The sequence below is a fragment of the Toxorhynchites rutilus genome, chromosome 2 (assembly GCF_029784135.1).
Source record: "Toxorhynchites rutilus septentrionalis strain SRP chromosome 2, ASM2978413v1, whole genome shotgun sequence".
In the NCBI taxonomy this organism is placed as follows: domain Eukaryota; kingdom Metazoa; phylum Arthropoda; class Insecta; order Diptera; family Culicidae; genus Toxorhynchites; species Toxorhynchites rutilus.
The window spans coordinates 199,003,018-199,022,033 of NC_073745.1; the positions used below are offsets into that span (position 1 = coordinate 199,003,018).

Below are 19,016 nucleotides of genomic sequence, written 5' to 3' on the forward strand. Positions count from 1 at the left end.
TGCATCATTAGATGATGCTTACCTCGAAATTTTATTGCCCCTGGCAATGCGTTCGTTTTTTGCAGGGCTTGAGCCTGCCTTCCCCTTCTTCTTGCTCATCGCACACTACGCGAAGCGTCCAATTTATGACGCGGAAAGAAAAAAACACGATACGAATAACGCGAAAAACGAACAGAAAAATCAAACGACGATTTCCAAGTTGGATTACCACTGGTGGGGTCCAATCTTAGATCGAAGCGCAGCGAAAGCAAAGTGAACTGGATAACTCAACATTCCGATGCCGAATGAAAGTTTGCCTCAGCGAGATCCACTGTTTATACTCTAGGCAAGTATTCCCCTTCATTCTTCTTCTTTTCCTTTGTTCACGGACACTTTAAATCCTACGATTTCCCCTCCGTTGGTCGTCGATAAGTTGCTCGTTATTGATATCTCTGTTCGGGAAAGCACTCAAATGGACAGAACAATTGTAAGGGAAAATAGAAACACTTAAAGTTTTCATGAATTTTAACCATTTACTAACCAGGGGATTCTATTGTATGGCATATTAAACAAATCTTACGAAATTTCCGATTCGTTTAGTATGTAAATCGCCAAAATCCGTTCGCGGCAAAAATAGTTATTAACGTTAACTTTATTTCATAAAAACGTGACCTGTTTTCTGATTTGACACCCTTAATGAAAGACGTAGTTCTACGTCAAAAACCGTTTCAGAAATTATTCTACTAAGCAGTTGTTTCTAAAATTCCACAGCACTATAGAATAATATCCGAAGGTATAAACAAGCGACTTATATAAAATAACAGCGTAGTTCTACGTCAACAATGCGGTCGTATCTTGGACACAGCCTCCTATAATTTTTTTTGTAAGAATAAATATTTATAGCTTTCCCGAAGACGGATGACATTCTGAGCAAGTTTGTTGGTGAAGATGCAGGTTTTCGTAATTTGAAGTTCCTGGAGTCATGACATGATAGTTACGGCTATGAAAATATCGAGAGAAACTAAATAGTAAGAAAATATGAAATATCACTACCATCTAACTTTGACATTCCGTTGCGATTACATCACATACATTGTGAAAAATAAAGAGCAAAAACTGTATTTCGAACAAAAAGACAAAACAGGAGCGCCTGCCACTAAGGAAATTTCCAATTGCTTCGAACGGTGGGAACAATACACAAGCGCGACACTGCGCTATACGCTTCGTGGGAAAAGAGGACGAATTACATACTTGTGCAACCGAGAGATATGCATTCAAAGTTAATCACAGAATTTGATTTATTTGATGAATAAAATAAAGAAAACGCTTATCATTTTTGTACTTTTTTTAATACATAACCGATGAATTGAATTTACCGCCAAAAATATAACAGCATTTTGTAAATAATTTATTGCAGTCATTTAGATAAATTTGATAAGTGTGCGTTGAACACCTCATTCTTTCTAAAATGTGTATCAGTCAAACTGAAAATAACTTCAATTGCGTAGTGAAACGGACAGTTATCCGACCAGAAGATAGGAATTATTCCCAAGAAGCGCGAATACTGTATGATATTCGCATCACAATGGATACGAGCAAAATCCATCATCTACACTGATAATTTATCTGGATATAATCACACTTTACAATTGAAAAGATCCATGACATAAATGCCATAAAAAGCAGACACGAAATTTTTGGTTCCGGCAAAATTCTTCTTCAAACATTAACTTCTGTCCTATAACTCGTATATTGCGTATCATCGGTTGCGCATGATTTCTCTATTCTCATTGAAAACAACTTAATTCATAATTTTGATTTCGATGTCAACTTGGCGTATCTGCATAGTTTCCCTCGAAAGGTTTCGAAGTATTTTCATATGCATGTAGTATAGAACCAGGTTCATCAGCCAGATTCGTTTGTTTACATCAAACTTTCGAAAAGTGCTCTGTCGTTTGCTAAGTCTTATTATTCCTTCTCGTTCATAAAATACATTCCAGGAACAAATGGTTAGTTTGCACTTCACGTAAATTGGGATAATCCCAGGTAGTAGTAGCTGTATGAGAAAGATATTTTTCGTTTATATTAACCCTACGGTGATGAACGTTTTTAAGAATTGAATTTTGCATGCTGTTATCAATCATTCAAATTAGGCCTTGTTCTCACTGCAGCGGGGCGTCAGCGTGGCTTGAGCGGGGCGTGTGATACTTACGATTAATCGTGTGTGTTCTTACCGATGTGTTCACACCAGGCTGACGTGTCGTGAGCGTTGTTTTGGCGTGTGGCTGGCGTGCAAACTAAAACACTTCACGCCGGCGATATTTGTACTTCTCCGCTTCTCTCTTGTATATGTTTGTTTGTAGTAGTGACATAATTTTAATTTTTCGCGTTTTTTTTACCGTCCGATTTTTGTCCCGGATACGTCCAACGATTCTGGAATATTTAAAAATAAACCAATTTTCATTTTTTCATTCAAAAACACACATTGACAATTTGTATAAAATACGCCGAAGACACGCCGCTGGCACGGTGCAATGTGAGTGAATTAAAATATCGTTGCGAGAAGTGAACACGCCCCGCTCACGCCACGTTGACGCCCCGCTGCAGTGAGAACATGGCTTTAAGCAAACACGATAATATAATTTGTCACATATAACATATTTATCCGTCAAAAGCAAACGCGACTATTCTCACGGCCGTTTGAAGCGCGACTATTTCTAACCGTCGTGTTCAGTTAGGGGATAGACGCACAATACAATGTTCACAGGAAAAAACGATCTTCGATATCGTTGACCGTGGCTTATCATAAAGTGTTCAGAAAAATATATGCACATGAAGATTGCCGTTGATTGAGTGAATCAAAAACAATATAAGATACCTGAGAAAAAGTAATCAAATGCCATCAAATGAGTCAAAGAGAAATATTTCATTTGCTGCACTTTCAATTTTGATGTTCGATTGAAGGTTTTTTGAGAAAAATATCGCATACATTCCATTTTTTCTTTATCTGTATTATAGTGACTTTCAACGCTTTTTGGTTGGTTCGTCACTTTTACTTCCATTTTTGGAAGAATGTCGGGAGTGAGAATTGAGCTCGTAACCTTCAGCGTGAGAGGTATGGATGTTACCACTACGCCAGATAGCCTCCGAATACATACAATTTATTACTAAATTAAATATCTCACAATTCAACTTTTTACAGAATGAAGATGTGTTGTCATATCTGGTATCCTTGCAACGCAACGGCAACGCGCGATCTAAAGTGATCAGTATGTTATAGCACGCGATAAGCTCCAATTAAGATAAGATGATGATGATGATGGCCCACCTCATACCCCTACAAAGGTCTGAACAGGCCGATTTATCTTACAGATAATATTTATGTTTGAAACAATAAAGAAACCAGGGTTTAAAAAACAACAATCTAAGTGAACTGGCTCGGTTGCAGGCATAAATTTCTATTAAACATTGTAAATAGGCAAAAACTGTAAAATAAAAACAAACAATGTTCCAATTCGTTTCGACATAATCTCAACTTCAGGCCCAATTTTTTTTCAAGGCATGTCAAGAAAATTTCCAACCCGGGAAGATCCTTGACTGATTTGGAATTGAACCCAATGTCTGATAGTTTCTGCTTAGAACATAAAAGAGATCTGCCACAATTCAGAAATACTTGATATAACTATCTGATAAAAAGACAGTTTTCAAGAATCCTGAATGAGCTATCCCCTTTCCAGCTTCCACTACAGACCCTACAACAAATTCATTGTGTATCATTTTTCAGCCAGTGTTCATCATTAACATAGTTCAGGCCCACCAAACGCGCGCGAGGTTCAAACTTTCGTAGACAACTCTAGTTATTTTTTTTTCTTGAAATATGCAATAAAAAAATGAAAAGAAAAACATCATCATCATCAGTACGAACATGGTAGTTTATGACACCTGTGAATAAATTTTGTAATTTCAATCAATTGGAAACATAAGTAAATAATTTAACGAAAAATACCTGTTCACAAAACAGATTTCATGTGTGAAATACACATTTTCTTAAACTCTGCCATTGTTGCCGCACGTTTTATTTCTCTGGGCATCGAATTGTAGAAATTAATCCCTTTATATAACAACGAGTTCTGCGATCTAGTAAACATAAAGTTTGGTGTCCTAGCATCGTTCGCGATTCTTGTATTGTATCTATGAACATCACTTCCTCTTTCAATTCGATCACACAAATAGCGAGGCAGCATACCGTTTAAAATTTTAAAGATGAACACCATTGACAAGTAATAAATTCTTTGCTTCGCAGATAACCACTGTAGCGCGTGCAACATCAAATTAGAGGAAGTGTACCCAGCAAACATTAAATCGCATAACAAGCGTATATATAACATCATATGCCCTAAATTTTGGTTGGCATATAATGCGCCTAACTGGCATATGCATGCAAAAGTGGAGGTCATATAGATACATGGCAAAAGCTTACCGAATTAGTTTGGATGAATATGCAACTTTGACCGACTATAATAGCGATTATGTTGAAATTGAATTGCGATCTAATATGAATATATTCATGAATTGTCAACGCATCTAATACGACTTTTGCCATACTCATATACGATTTATTACAGACATAGAAAAAATGACAACAAATGGCGCAAAATATTTTCGTAAAATGTTTATTATAGCCTCACGAATCGCCATCAATGTCAATGTAGAAATAATAATTATTTAATTTACTTGTGTTGGGAGTGGAATATAAATGTTTAAAATGGCACAAATTGATGTTTGGTTAAAACTGCTTCAATGTGGGTTCGAACTCCGGTCGTCTGGATTATCATTCACCAGCTATCTCACGTGGCTATCTGAAATTTAGTTCAACAGCGGTTAAAACTCGTACATATGATTCGATATGATATAACCTAATACATTCTATGCAGTAGGATCAGTCATTGCTGATTGCCGATTTTATTATTTAAGAAAAGGATCTTTGATTTCCCCATCATAGAAACCAAATATATAATATCATTGAACTGGAATAATAAAAAATAAATGAATATCAATGATACTATCTCAATTTTAAATTATTTTTATTACCATTTTCACTGTGCAATATTTCAATATGTCAGAAGTCCATTTTTGTAATGTGTTCAGACATTGTTGTTATGAAATGAAACTTGTCAATGTTAACGCATTTCATTGACATTTCAATATGATGTAATATGTTCTTTATTAAGATCTAATATGATTTACTGTTTCATGATTTTCTTCAGCATGCAACACGATTTACTGCAGTACTGAATCGATTTAAATTATACGTTTATACGACACACAAACTGCATCAGCGTTATATACGCATATGATGCGGATTAAATATATTTTATGACAATGTACATCATAAAACTGTTGTTTATTATACCGAATTGCGACTTAATTTGATAATGATATACAAAAACGAGTTTTTACATTTAATGCGATTTCAAATATACACGATACATACTTTGATTGATATTATATGCGATTATGATTTTTCCGGATTTCTTGTAAGACTTGGCACGTGCAAAATTATACGATTTAATGTTTGCTGGGTATCTACTACATCTTAAAATCAAACGCATAACCTTATTTTGTAATCGCTGCAATCTCGTTATTTGTGTATTGTTTGCAAGGAACAGGATCGACGAGCAATTCATCGCTCCGCATCGCATCGCATCGCACCGCACTACGTTTACTATATCCTCGGCCTTATTGGAATCGTAATCCAATTCGGATTCTGATTTTGAAGAGTATATTTGCGTAGACGGGATTAAGCTTCGTGTGCTTTCATTGGGAGACAAAAATAATGATGGATATTCAGGCGGAACAAACATGCTTTCAAAATCAAAATTATGAATGAAAACTTACATTAACGTATCGAATATTTATTTGATGTGATGAAATAAGAGGTTTTTTCCGTAATTGCAAAAACAAATTAAACGAAAATTGTATCTGATGGTGATTTTATATTATCATTTGTTGAACAAACAGGAAATGTATCGACAAATGGTTAAGTGAGTGTCAGGACTATATGTGTTAGGTAATCAAACAATATGATGTAGAAATTTTCATTCAAACTTTTATATTTTTACACTGCACTTGGCCCTTCTGATCTGATAGAAAAAACATTACCTCCCAATCTCAAATATCTCCACCAGACGTCGACACTGTACATTTGTCATCGCAAATATAAACAAATCAGACTATATCACATCAACAAACCGCCGCCTTCGTGAACCTGAAAACGTTTTTTTATTACAGAATCAGTTTGGAACTAACTCAGTTTTAAAAACGAATTCGCTATAAATGTTCATTTGTCTCCTTTTTTAATAATTGGAGCCCATCTCTAGGGTCCTCAAATAAGAGTGTCTTCGAGATGGGGGTGAGTGGAGAGCAAAAAAAATGCAGTCAACGCGATTTGTTCCGCGAGCGAGTTATCCTCTTTTAGAAAGCACCTACGCGCACAACTACCAGCGCCTTAATAAAACATATTTTTAGTGCCAACATTTTTCAAATATACCTTCAAACATAGTCCGCAAGAGATTCTAACAAATGACTAAATTCTAAACGACATAGGAAATCATAAAAATTCTATGTTTATTGGCCCTCCAGTTTGGACTCTCCCCTTAAGTCAAATGTCTTAAAAATAAAAACATGTCTTCGCATCTGGCATCCCTGGTAGAAGTTTCCAATAGTGTAAATCAAGGCGCGTAGAAGTATATCCTAAGGTGGGCCAACTTGCTAGAACCACTCTTCAGCCATCTTGGAAGTCTACTGTGTTTTGTTTGTAAACAAACCACAATACGCTTGTGCCCAAGCTCGCTCGTGATCAGTCTGTCTCTTTCACGCTTCAAGGAAATAATTCCCCTTCTGCTTTCTTCCGTACTGTTTTCATATACCCCTCCCCTAATCAACTTAGTGACGATACGGCCTCACCTAGTACCATAGACCCGTCTTGGTGTAAATCAAGGCGCCTAGAAGTATATACTAAGGTGGGCCAACTTGCTAAAACCACTCTTCAGCCATCTTGGAAGTCTACTGTGTTTTGTTTGTAAACAAAACACAATACGCTATTGCCGAAGCTCGCTGGTGATCAGTCTGTCTCTTTCACGCTACAAGGAAATAATTCCCCTTCTACTTTCTTCCGTGCTGTTTTCATATACCGCTCCCCTAACCAACTTAGTGACGAAACGGCCTCACCTAGTACCATAGACCCGTCTTGGTGTAAATATTTAGATGTAAACAAATCGTTGTTGCAAACATTGTTTTCTCACGCCTGATTTCGCAAATAGTATCGTAAAATGTTTGATCAAACACTGATTTCACAGAACATGACTGATATTTTGGACGAGCATTATTTTCGTGCCGTAAGCATTTATCTCTTCAAACCACATGTTGTCAACCGAAAGTTATTTGGAGTTGATAAACTGTTATCGTTTGCTTACCGGAAACATGTTGATGCTCATTCACTGGATACCTTATCTTTTTTAAAAAAATGCCAAGCTCGTTCATTAGAAGGCAGTTCTAATGACGAAATAATTTCCAGTTTGAGTGACCAATTCCATATAGATATCGAGAAAACCGCGGACATCATTTTAAACCCACAGGAACGCAATCACGAAAGCTGTGAGGGATACATTGTGTTGAATCGATTTCTGCCCAGAAATTTGAACGTATTTGGAACCCTTGATGTACTAGCGGTTATAAGTAAGTTGATGTGCTCTGAATTGTCCCCCCAAATTAACCAAGTTCCATTCTAGATATAGAATCAAAATCCTCGTCCTTTATTTGCCTACAAGTGGAAGAAAATAATCTGACACCAAAATTTCCATTTACAATTCAACTCACAGAACAAACGCTGTCTATAAAATGCAATTCTCAAGAAACCGTTGATGAAAAATCTACCACCTGGCTGAGAGAAATTCTTTTCCACAAATTGTTGAAATGGATCGACAATTTTCAGCAAGAATCAAATACGACAAAATCAAACGGTGAGCTCATCTCACTGAATCTAATAAAAAAATTGGAGGAATATAATGTTCTGTACAGTCAACTCAAAATCAAGTATGCCACAGAAATGGTAAAGAATTGGCCAGAGACTACGGATCCGCGAAAGTATGTCTATGAGGATGTGGCCATCGCTACCTATTTACTGTTACTCTGGAAGCAGGAACGAGAGAATACCGGATGCGAACGCAGGCAATCGTTTGTCGATGTAGGTTGTGGGAACGGATTGTTGGTTTACATCCTGACATCAGAAGGTCATGATGGAATGGGAATTGATCTGAGGAAACGGAAAATCTGGGACATCTATCCACAAAATGTCAAACTCATAGAGGAGTCTATTGTGCCATCGGAAAGTTCAATGTTTACTGACATCGATTGGGTTATTGGCAATCATTCGGATGAACTGTCGCCCTGGATCCCAGTGATAGCGGCGAGAAGCACCTTTCGTTGTCGATATTTTCTACTACCATGTTGTGCATTTGAGTTCAATGGAAGCAAGTTTCAACGTCAGAATGCTGGTGTTAGTCAATATAATGGGTTCCTGCAGTACGTAAGTCAAATTTCAGAAGTATGTGGTTTTAAAACGACAATCGATCGACTTAAGATACCCAGCACAAAGCGGAGAGATATGCATTCAAAGTTAATCACAGAATTTGATTTATTTGATGAATAAAATAAAGAAAACGCTTATCATTTTTGTACTTTTTTTAATACATAACCGATGAATTGAATTTACCGCCAAAAATATAACAGCATTTTGTAAATAATTTATTGCAGTCATTTAGATAAATTTGATAAGTGTGCGTTGAACACCTCATTCTTTCTAAAATGTGTATCAGTCAAACTGAAAATAACTTCAATTGCGTAGTGAAACGGACAGTTATCCGACCAGAAGATAGGAATTATTCCCAAGAAGCGCGAATACTGTATGATATTCGCATCACAATGGATACGAGCAAAATCCATCATCTACACTGATAATTTATCTGGATATAATCACACTTTACAATTGAAAAGATCCATGACATAAATGCCATAAAAAGCAGACACGAAATTTTTGGTTCCGGCAAAATTCTTCTTCAAACATTAACTTCTGTCCTATAACTCGTATATTGCGTATCATCGGTTGCGCATGATTTCTCTATTCTCATTGAAAACAACTTAATTCATAATTTTGATTTCGATGTCAACTTGGCGTATCTGCATAGTTTCCCTCGAAAGGTTTCGAAGTATTTTCATATGCATGTAGTATAGAACCAGGTTCATCAGCCAGATTCGTTTGTTTACATCAAACTTTCGAAAAGTGCTCTGTCGTTTGCTAAGTCTTATTATTCCTTCTCGTTCATAAAATACATTCCAGGAACAAATGGTTAGTTTGCACTTCACGTAAATTGGGATAATCCCAGGTAGTAGTAGCTGTATGAGAAAGATATTTTTCGTTTATATTAACCCTACGGTGATGAACGTTTTTAAGAATTGAATTTTGCATGCTGTTATCAATCATTCAAATTAGGCCTTGTTCTCACTGCAGCGGGGCGTCAGCGTGGCTTGAGCGGGGCGTGTGATACTTACGATTAATCGTGTGTGTTCTTACCGATGTGTTCACACCAGGCTGACGTGTCGTGAGCGTTGTTTTGGCGTGTGGCTGGCGTGCAAACTAAAACACTTCACGCCGGCGATATTTGTACTTCTCCGCTTCTCTCTTGTATATGTTTGTTTGTAGTAGTGACATAATTTTAATTTTTCGCGTTTTTTTTACCGTCCGATTTTTGTCCCGGATACGTCCAACGATTCTGGAATATTTAAAAATAAACCAATTTTCATTTTTTCATTCAAAAACACACATTGACAATTTGTATAAAATACGCCGAAGACACGCCGCTGGCACGGTGCAATGTGAGTGAATTAAAATATCGTTGCGAGAAGTGAACACGCCCCGCTCACGCCACGTTGACGCCCCGCTGCAGTGAGAACATGGCTTTAAGCAAACACGATAATATAATTTGTCACATATAACATATTTATCCGTCAAAAGCAAACGCGACTATTCTCACGGCCGTTTGAAGCGCGACTATTTCTAACCGTCGTGTTCAGTTAGGGGATAGACGCACAATACAATGTTCACAGGAAAAAACGATCTTCGATATCGTTGACCGTGGCTTATCATAAAGTGTTCAGAAAAATATATGCACATGAAGATTGCCGTTGATTGAGTGAATCAAAAACAATATAAGATACCTGAGAAAAAGTAATCAAATGCCATCAAATGAGTCAAAGAGAAATATTTCATTTGCTGCACTTTCAATTTTGATGTTCGATTGAAGGTTTTTTGAGAAAAATATCGCATACATTCCATTTTTTCTTTATCTGTATTATAGTGACTTTCAACGCTTTTTGGTTGGTTCGTCACTTTTACTTCCATTTTTGGAAGAATGTCGGGAGTGAGAATTGAGCTCGTAACCTTCAGCGTGAGAGGTATGGATGTTACCACTACGCCAGATAGCCTCCGAATACATACAATTTATTACTAAATTAAATATCTCACAATTCAACTTTTTACAGAATGAAGATGTGTTGTCATATCTGGTATCCTTGCAACGCAACGGCAACGCGCGATCTAAAGTGATCAGTATGTTATAGCACGCGATAAGCTCCAATTAAGATAAGATGATGATGATGATGGCCCACCTCATACCCCTACAAAGGTCTGAACAGGCCGATTTATCTTACAGATAATATTTATGTTTGAAACAATAAAGAAACCAGGGTTTAAAAAACAACAATCTAAGTGAACTGGCTCGGTTGCAGGCATAAATTTCTATTAAACATTGTAAATAGGCAAAAACTGTAAAATAAAAACAAACAATGTTCCAATTCGTTTCGACATAATCTCAACTTCAGGCCCAATTTTTTTTCAAGGCATGTCAAGAAAATTTCCAACCCGGGAAGATCCTTGACTGATTTGGAATTGAACCCAATGTCTGATAGTTTCTGCTTAGAACATAAAAGAGATCTGCCACAATTCAGAAATACTTGATATAACTATCTGATAAAAAGACAGTTTTCAAGAATCCTGAATGAGCTATCCCCTTTCCAGCTTCCACTACAGACCCTACAACAAATTCATTGTGTATCATTTTTCAGCCAGTGTTCATCATTAACATAGTTCAGGCCCACCAAACGCGCGCGAGGTTCAAACTTTCGTAGACAACTCTAGTTATTTTTTTTTCTTGAAATATGCAATAAAAAAATGAAAAGAAAAACATCATCATCATCAGTACGAACATGGTAGTTTATGACACCTGTGAATAAATTTTGTAATTTCAATCAATTGGAAACATAAGTAAATAATTTAACGAAAAATACCTGTTCACAAAACAGATTTCATGTGTGAAATACACATTTTCTTAAACTCTGCCATTGTTGCCGCACGTTTTATTTCTCTGGGCATCGAATTGTAGAAATTAATCCCTTTATATAACAACGAGTTCTGCGATCTAGTAAACATAAAGTTTGGTGTCCTAGCATCGTTCGCGATTCTTGTATTGTATCTATGAACATCACTTCCTCTTTCAATTCGATCACACAAATAGCGAGGCAGCATACCGTTTAAAATTTTAAAGATGAACACCATTGACAAGTAATAAATTCTTTGCTTCGCAGATAACCACTGTAGCGCGTGCAACATCAAATTAGAGGAAGTGTACCCAGCAAACATTAAATCGCATAACAAGCGTATATATAACATCATATGCCCTAAATTTTGGTTGGCATATAATGCGCCTAACTGGCATATGCATGCAAAAGTGGAGGTCATATAGATACATGGCAAAAGCTTACCGAATTAGTTTGGATGAATATGCAACTTTGACCGACTATAATAGCGATTATGTTGAAATTGAATTGCGATCTAATATGAATATATTCATGAATTGTCAACGCATCTAATACGACTTTTGCCATACTCATATACGATTTATTACAGACATAGAAAAAATGACAACAAATGGCGCAAAATATTTTCGTAAAATGTTTATTATAGCCTCACGAATCGCCATCAATGTCAATGTAGAAATAATAATTATTTAATTTACTTGTGTTGGGAGTGGAATATAAATGTTTAAAATGGCACAAATTGATGTTTGGTTAAAACTGCTTCAATGTGGGTTCGAACTCCGGTCGTCTGGATTATCATTCACCAGCTATCTCACGTGGCTATCTGAAATTTAGTTCAACAGCGGTTAAAACTCGTACATATGATTCGATATGATATAACCTAATACATTCTATGCAGTAGGATCAGTCATTGCTGATTGCCGATTTTATTATTTAAGAAAAGGATCTTTGATTTCCCCATCATAGAAACCAAATATATAATATCATTGAACTGGAATAATAAAAAATAAATGAATATCAATGATACTATCTCAATTTTAAATTATTTTTATTACCATTTTCACTGTGCAATATTTCAATATGTCAGAAGTCCATTTTTGTAATGTGTTCAGACATTGTTGTTATGAAATGAAACTTGTCAATGTTAACGCATTTCATTGACATTTCAATATGATGTAATATGTTCTTTATTAAGATCTAATATGATTTACTGTTTCATGATTTTCTTCAGCATGCAACACGATTTACTGCAGTACTGAATCGATTTAAATTATACGTTTATACGACACACAAACTGCATCAGCGTTATATACGCATATGATGCGGATTAAATATATTTTATGACAATGTACATCATAAAACTGTTGTTTATTATACCGAATTGCGACTTAATTTGATAATGATATACAAAAACGAGTTTTTACATTTAATGCGATTTCAAATATACACGATACATACTTTGATTGATATTATATGCGATTATGATTTTTCCGGATTTCTTGTAAGACTTGGCACGTGCAAAATTATACGATTTAATGTTTGCTGGGTATCTACTACATCTTAAAATCAAACGCATAACCTTATTTTGTAATCGCTGCAATCTCGTTATTTGTGTATTGTTTGCAAGGAACAGGATCGACGAGCAATTCATCGCTCCGCATCGCATCGCATCGCACCGCACTACGTTTACTATATCCTCGGCCTTATTGGAATCGTAATCCAATTCGGATTCTGATTTTGAAGAGTATATTTGCGTAGACGGGATTAAGCTTCGTGTGCTTTCATTGGGAGACAAAAATAATGATGGATATTCAGGCGGAACAAACATGCTTTCAAAATCAAAATTATGAATGAAAACTTACATTAACGTATCGAATATTTATTTGATGTGATGAAATAAGAGGTTTTTTCCGTAATTGCAAAAACAAATTAAACGAAAATTGTATCTGATGGTGATTTTATATTATCATTTGTTGAACAAACAGGAAATGTATCGACAAATGGTTAAGTGAGTGTCAGGACTATATGTGTTAGGTAATCAAACAATATGATGTAGAAATTTTCATTCAAACTTTTATATTTTTACACTGCACTTGGCCCTTCTGATCTGATAGAAAAAACATTACCTCCCAATCTCAAATATCTCCACCAGACGTCGACACTGTACATTTGTCATCGCAAATATAAACAAATCAGACTATATCACATCAACAAACCGCCGCCTTCGTGAACCTGAAAACGTTTTTTTATTACAGAATCAGTTTGGAACTAACTCAGTTTTAAAAACGAATTCGCTATAAATGTTCATTTGTCTCCTTTTTTAATAATTGGAGCCCATCTCTAGGGTCCTCAAATAAGAGTGTCTTCGAGATGGGGGTGAGTGGAGAGCAAAAAAAATGCAGTCAACGCGATTTGTTCCGCGAGCGAGTTATCCTCTTTTAGAAAGCACCTACGCGCACAACTACCAGCGCCTTAATAAAACATATTTTTAGTGCCAACATTTTTCAAATATACCTTCAAACATAGTCCGCAAGAGATTCTAACAAATGACTAAATTCTAAACGACATAGGAAATCATAAAAATTCTATGTTTATTGGCCCTCCAGTTTGGACTCTCCCCTTAAGTCAAATGTCTTAAAAATAAAAACATGTCTTCGCATCTGGCATCCCTGGTAGAAGTTTCCAATAGTGTAAATCAAGGCGCGTAGAAGTATATCCTAAGGTGGGCCAACTTGCTAGAACCACTCTTCAGCCATCTTGGAAGTCTACTGTGTTTTGTTTGTAAACAAACCACAATACGCTTGTGCCCAAGCTCGCTCGTGATCAGTCTGTCTCTTTCACGCTTCAAGGAAATAATTCCCCTTCTGCTTTCTTCCGTACTGTTTTCATATACCCCTCCCCTAATCAACTTAGTGACGATACGGCCTCACCTAGTACCATAGACCCGTCTTGGTGTAAATCAAGGCGCCTAGAAGTATATACTAAGGTGGGCCAACTTGCTAAAACCACTCTTCAGCCATCTTGGAAGTCTACTGTGTTTTGTTTGTAAACAAAACACAATACGCTATTGCCGAAGCTCGCTGGTGATCAGTCTGTCTCTTTCACGCTACAAGGAAATAATTCCCCTTCTACTTTCTTCCGTGCTGTTTTCATATACCGCTCCCCTAACCAACTTAGTGACGAAACGGCCTCACCTAGTACCATAGACCCGTCTTGGTGTAAATATTTAGATGTAAACAAATCGTTGTTGCAAACATTGTTTTCTCACGCCTGATTTCGCAAATAGTATCGTAAAATGTTTGATCAAACACTGATTTCACAGAACATGACTGATATTTTGGACGAGCATTATTTTCGTGCCGTAAGCATTTATCTCTTCAAACCACATGTTGTCAACCGAAAGTTATTTGGAGTTGATAAACTGTTATCGTTTGCTTACCGGAAACATGTTGATGCTCATTCACTGGATACCTTATCTTTTTTAAAAAAATGCCAAGCTCGTTCATTAGAAGGCAGTTCTAATGACGAAATAATTTCCAGTTTGAGTGACCAATTCCATATAGATATCGAGAAAACCGCGGACATCATTTTAAACCCACAGGAACGCAATCACGAAAGCTGTGAGGGATACATTGTGTTGAATCGATTTCTGCCCAGAAATTTGAACGTATTTGGAACCCTTGATGTACTAGCGGTTATAAGTAAGTTGATGTGCTCTGAATTGTCCCCCCAAATTAACCAAGTTCCATTCTAGATATAGAATCAAAATCCTCGTCCTTTATTTGCCTACAAGTGGAAGAAAATAATCTGACACCAAAATTTCCATTTACAATTCAACTCACAGAACAAACGCTGTCTATAAAATGCAATTCTCAAGAAACCGTTGATGAAAAATCTACCACCTGGCTGAGAGAAATTCTTTTCCACAAATTGTTGAAATGGATCGACAATTTTCAGCAAGAATCAAATACGACAAAATCAAACGGTGAGCTCATCTCACTGAATCTAATAAAAAAATTGGAGGAATATAATGTTCTGTACAGTAAACTCAAAATCAAGTATGCCACAGAAATGGTAAAGAATTGGCCAGAGACTACGGATCCGCGAAAGTATGTCTATGAGGATGTGGCCATCGCTACCTATTTACTGTTACTCTGGAAGCAGGAACGAGAGAATACCGGATGCGAACGCAGGCAATCGTTTGTCGATGTAGGTTGTGGGAACGGATTGTTGGTTTACATCCTGACATCAGAAGGTCATGATGGAATGGGAATTGATCTGAGGAAACGGAAAATCTGGGACATCTATCCACAAAATGTCAAACTCATAGAGGAGTCTATTGTGCCATCGGAAAGTTCAATGTTTACTGACATCGATTGGGTTATTGGCAATCATTCGGATGAACTGTCGCCCTGGATCCCAGTGATAGCGGCGAGAAGCACCTTTCGTTGTCGATATTTTCTACTACCATGTTGTGCATTTGAGTTCAATGGAAGCAAGTTTCAACGTCAGAATGCTGGTGTTAGTCAATATAATGGGTTCCTGCAGTACGTAAGTCAAATTTCAGAAGTATGTGGTTTTAAAACGACAATCGATCGACTTAAGATACCCAGCACAAAGCGGACTTGCTTAGTGGGAATGGGAAGAGTTCACAGGGAGGAAGATTACAAGGAATACTGTGGTAAGATTCAATCGTATGTTGACTCGAGAATTGGTGCCGACCGTAGGAATATGACAAACTGGGCAGAAAACTTTAAGCCACGAGAAACTGTGGAGAAAGTCAGGAATTGTACTAAAATTGATCGCAACATTATAGATGGAATAGTTAAAATAGTTTTTGGGGTTCTAATTTCGAAAGAGCGCGTGATGGTTGAGTTTCCAGGCAAAAATTGGAACGGTGGTGGAACAGTTGCTATTGGAGAGCTGGTAAAAATTATTCCAGCTGATCAATTGAACCTTTTGAAATCGGAATGTGGTGGCCTTCAAACGTTGCTGAAAAATAATCATCAGATCTTCCAAGTACAGGATGGTTGTGTTCAGTTGAGAATACCTACTAAAATTGGCGAGAGTAGTAAAACTACTGCTGAATTGAAGAAAAAAGTGAAAAAGCAAAAGAATCCTAGAATTGATAATCTTAAAGAAAGACTTTGTTGGTTCTTCAGTAACCATCCTAACGGATGTCCGCTCACTGAAGAAGATTGTAAATTTAAACATTGAAAACAGAGAACTAGTTCTAATTATCTTGGTCACATGATGATAATCCCATTGTAATTGTTCTATGAACAAATGAGACGGTATCTTCTTCTATGACACTACGTTCTCAGAGGAACTTCGCCATCTCAACGTTGTAGGCCATTTTAGTATCAGTACTTAGTTGAGATTTCTGTTGAGCATTTGAGATCCAGTTGTGCGGCCACTAGGCTCGAATTATATATCTCAGGCATCGGTGGATGTTGGGGAGCCTAGCCGTTTTAATTCAAACTCGATAGCTCAATCATAGGCCCCCAACATCGAGGGGAAATCCATTCCCCAATCACAATTTCACGGCACAAACAAAGTCCCGACGGCAACACAATGAACAACATAAACCAGCACAATAGTTTCTTCCGTTTTGAGCTATAACACCGAGAGTTGGTTATAAATACGTATAATTCACTTTGCTACTGATTACATATATTTCCACGATTACATTTCACAACATTACAATATACTCTTAAAACGTAAACAACATAATATTCGACGCGCTATTTTGTGTGACTCCAATGGTCATCCCGTGGTGGATCTATCCAGACTGATATGTCTCCGCAGCATTCCAACAGCTGCGCTCTATCACTGCATGTATTAGTCTCCATCATTTGCGATGTTTTCTGGCGATCGAGCTTCGGCAGAATGCTGATTACTATCAATGCTGTGATCGTAGTCGTAGTGGTACATAACCACAGCGGTGACCGAAAAGCCAATAGGAGCGAACGGCAAATCCTTTGTTTTTGCCCCTTTCCATTCTATCACACGTGTGGAGACGTTGATCCGGTGTCTCATCAGCTGTTATATCCCGTTAGTTCGTCTGCGTTGAATTTTGGTTGGGCTGCGACCAAACAACTGACGGGGGGGAATACCTGGTCAGGGTAGTAGCAAGGAGGCACATGCTACTCGCAAACAATGGACTTATACATAAAGCTTCTGCTGTTGTGCCCTATATTTCACTTGCATATGACAGCACAAATTTCACGCTGGAATTTAAAATTCAAAAATTAAATGGTTTTTAAAAGAGTATCCAATATCTCTTCATGTCTGCGATTGGAAGGATTGAGCACTTCATCGGACCTTCGTGAGTCTTAAAAAAACAAAAGAATACGTTTCTCCAGGCACTCTTCCCTATACATTTTCGAGTCAATTGTCTTGTTTGGGACGAGAACCTTGGTTTTCTGTCCACAACTGCAAATTCCTAGCCAAATCAAAGAATTCCTGGCATCGGCGAAAACAAACTTAAATTTGCTGGAGACATCTCCTCTGACAGTGACCTTATAGAAATTCATTTTCGTGTACGTTTCATCATCTATCAGCATGTTGTTGTCCAGCTTTCGACTGCGTTTTTTGGTCACCAGATTTTGCTTCAGCGTCTTGTTGGTTGCTTGTAGGCACGGAAATTACAATAACCTTCTCGCATACGGATTCACTGGGTGATAATTTGGTTAGAGTTATGGTTTTTGGCGATGTCGTAGTCTGAGAGTTTCAGACTTGTCTTAATTGTTCTTAATACATTTAACCTCAGCTTCCGATCGTAAGTTCCACCACGACGTATCCTCTGATACGTCTGAACAACAGCCATACGCAGTGTTTATCAATTGATCCATTCACTGAATAAATCGCTTGCGTTTGTTCAAATATGATCTTACAGAATTCATTTCCCCCAGCGGCATTCTTTTGTTGTTACGTGCTACAAATCCCGACACGAAAGTAAACGAGACAACTCTGCTTCGGTTTGCACTTCATGATACATCAGCTCGCAAGCAAAATCATCATGTACACTTTCAGTGCATTTTCTTCTTTGCCTCTGTGATCCCCGATAAACGTTCGATTAATCAATTAATCGAATACTTCCCACAGAAAGCGATTATTAATCGAACGAATACCGCGCAACCAATAATCGAAGCGAACGAATAATTTACGTCGATTAATCGATCCAAACCCAGAGAATACAAAACGTACAACCGCTGCAGTTTTATCCTGAAATTCAATTATTATTATTCAATACAGTCAACGCGAATTGAGCTTCTTTTACGAGTTTAGGGGAAAAATGAGAAATATTGGTCTAACTAATTATTTCGCTTAGTGTGAAGATTAATCTATTAATCGATTATTTGTGGCGATTAATCGTATCGAATAACAAACTGCTGAAAAGTATTCGATTAGCTGACGAACAATTAATTTCAAAAATCGGGGATCACTAAAAGCGAATGATTCATATTCAACTAATGAAGGAGATGCTGATTCAGAAGTCTCAGAGAGTGCAAACTATATGATTATTTAGCTAGAAAGAGGCTAAGGGAAGGGTAGTCATATTATATTTTTCATTTTTAACGCTGCTATCCCTTGAAATATAT

At 37.0% G+C, this 19,016-nt stretch overlaps 2 protein-coding genes and 2 long non-coding RNA genes across 4 annotated transcripts; 2 read left to right on the forward strand and 2 right to left on the reverse strand.

Moving 5' to 3' along the window:
* Positions 1-1,347: 1,347 nt before the first annotated feature.
* On the reverse strand, positions 1,348-4,286 carry LOC129767945 (uncharacterized). The gene is made up of 3 exons (XR_008741599.1): positions 3,986-4,286; positions 2,630-3,921; positions 1,348-2,035 (listed from the first exon to the last, which is right to left on the reverse strand). It is a non-coding gene; the product is annotated as an uncharacterized LOC129767945 (long non-coding RNA).
* A 2,778-nt stretch (positions 4,287-7,064) lies between these two features.
* On the forward strand, positions 7,065-8,704 carry LOC129767943 (probable tRNA (uracil-O(2)-)-methyltransferase). Its single transcript, XM_055769254.1, has 2 exons — positions 7,065-7,716; positions 7,770-8,704. The coding sequence occupies exons 1-2, from the start codon at positions 7,311-7,313 to the stop codon at positions 8,687-8,689; spliced, it is 1,326 nt and encodes a 441-aa protein (XP_055625229.1). The 5' UTR covers positions 7,065-7,310; the 3' UTR covers positions 8,690-8,704.
* Positions 8,705-8,741: 37 nt separating this feature from the next.
* Positions 8,742-11,683, reverse strand: LOC129767946 (uncharacterized). Its single transcript, XR_008741600.1, has 3 exons — positions 11,383-11,683; positions 10,027-11,318; positions 8,742-9,432 (listed from the first exon to the last, which is right to left on the reverse strand). It is a non-coding gene; the product is annotated as an uncharacterized LOC129767946 (long non-coding RNA).
* Positions 11,684-14,462: 2,779 nt separating this feature from the next.
* On the forward strand, positions 14,463-16,630 carry LOC129767942 (probable tRNA (uracil-O(2)-)-methyltransferase). The gene is made up of 2 exons (XM_055769253.1): positions 14,463-15,113; positions 15,167-16,630. Exons 1-2 carry the CDS (start codon positions 14,708-14,710, stop codon positions 16,627-16,629), a joined length of 1,869 nt encoding a protein of 622 aa, XP_055625228.1. The 5' UTR covers positions 14,463-14,707; the 3' UTR covers position 16,630.
* The last annotated feature ends 2,386 nt before the right edge of the window (positions 16,631-19,016 follow it).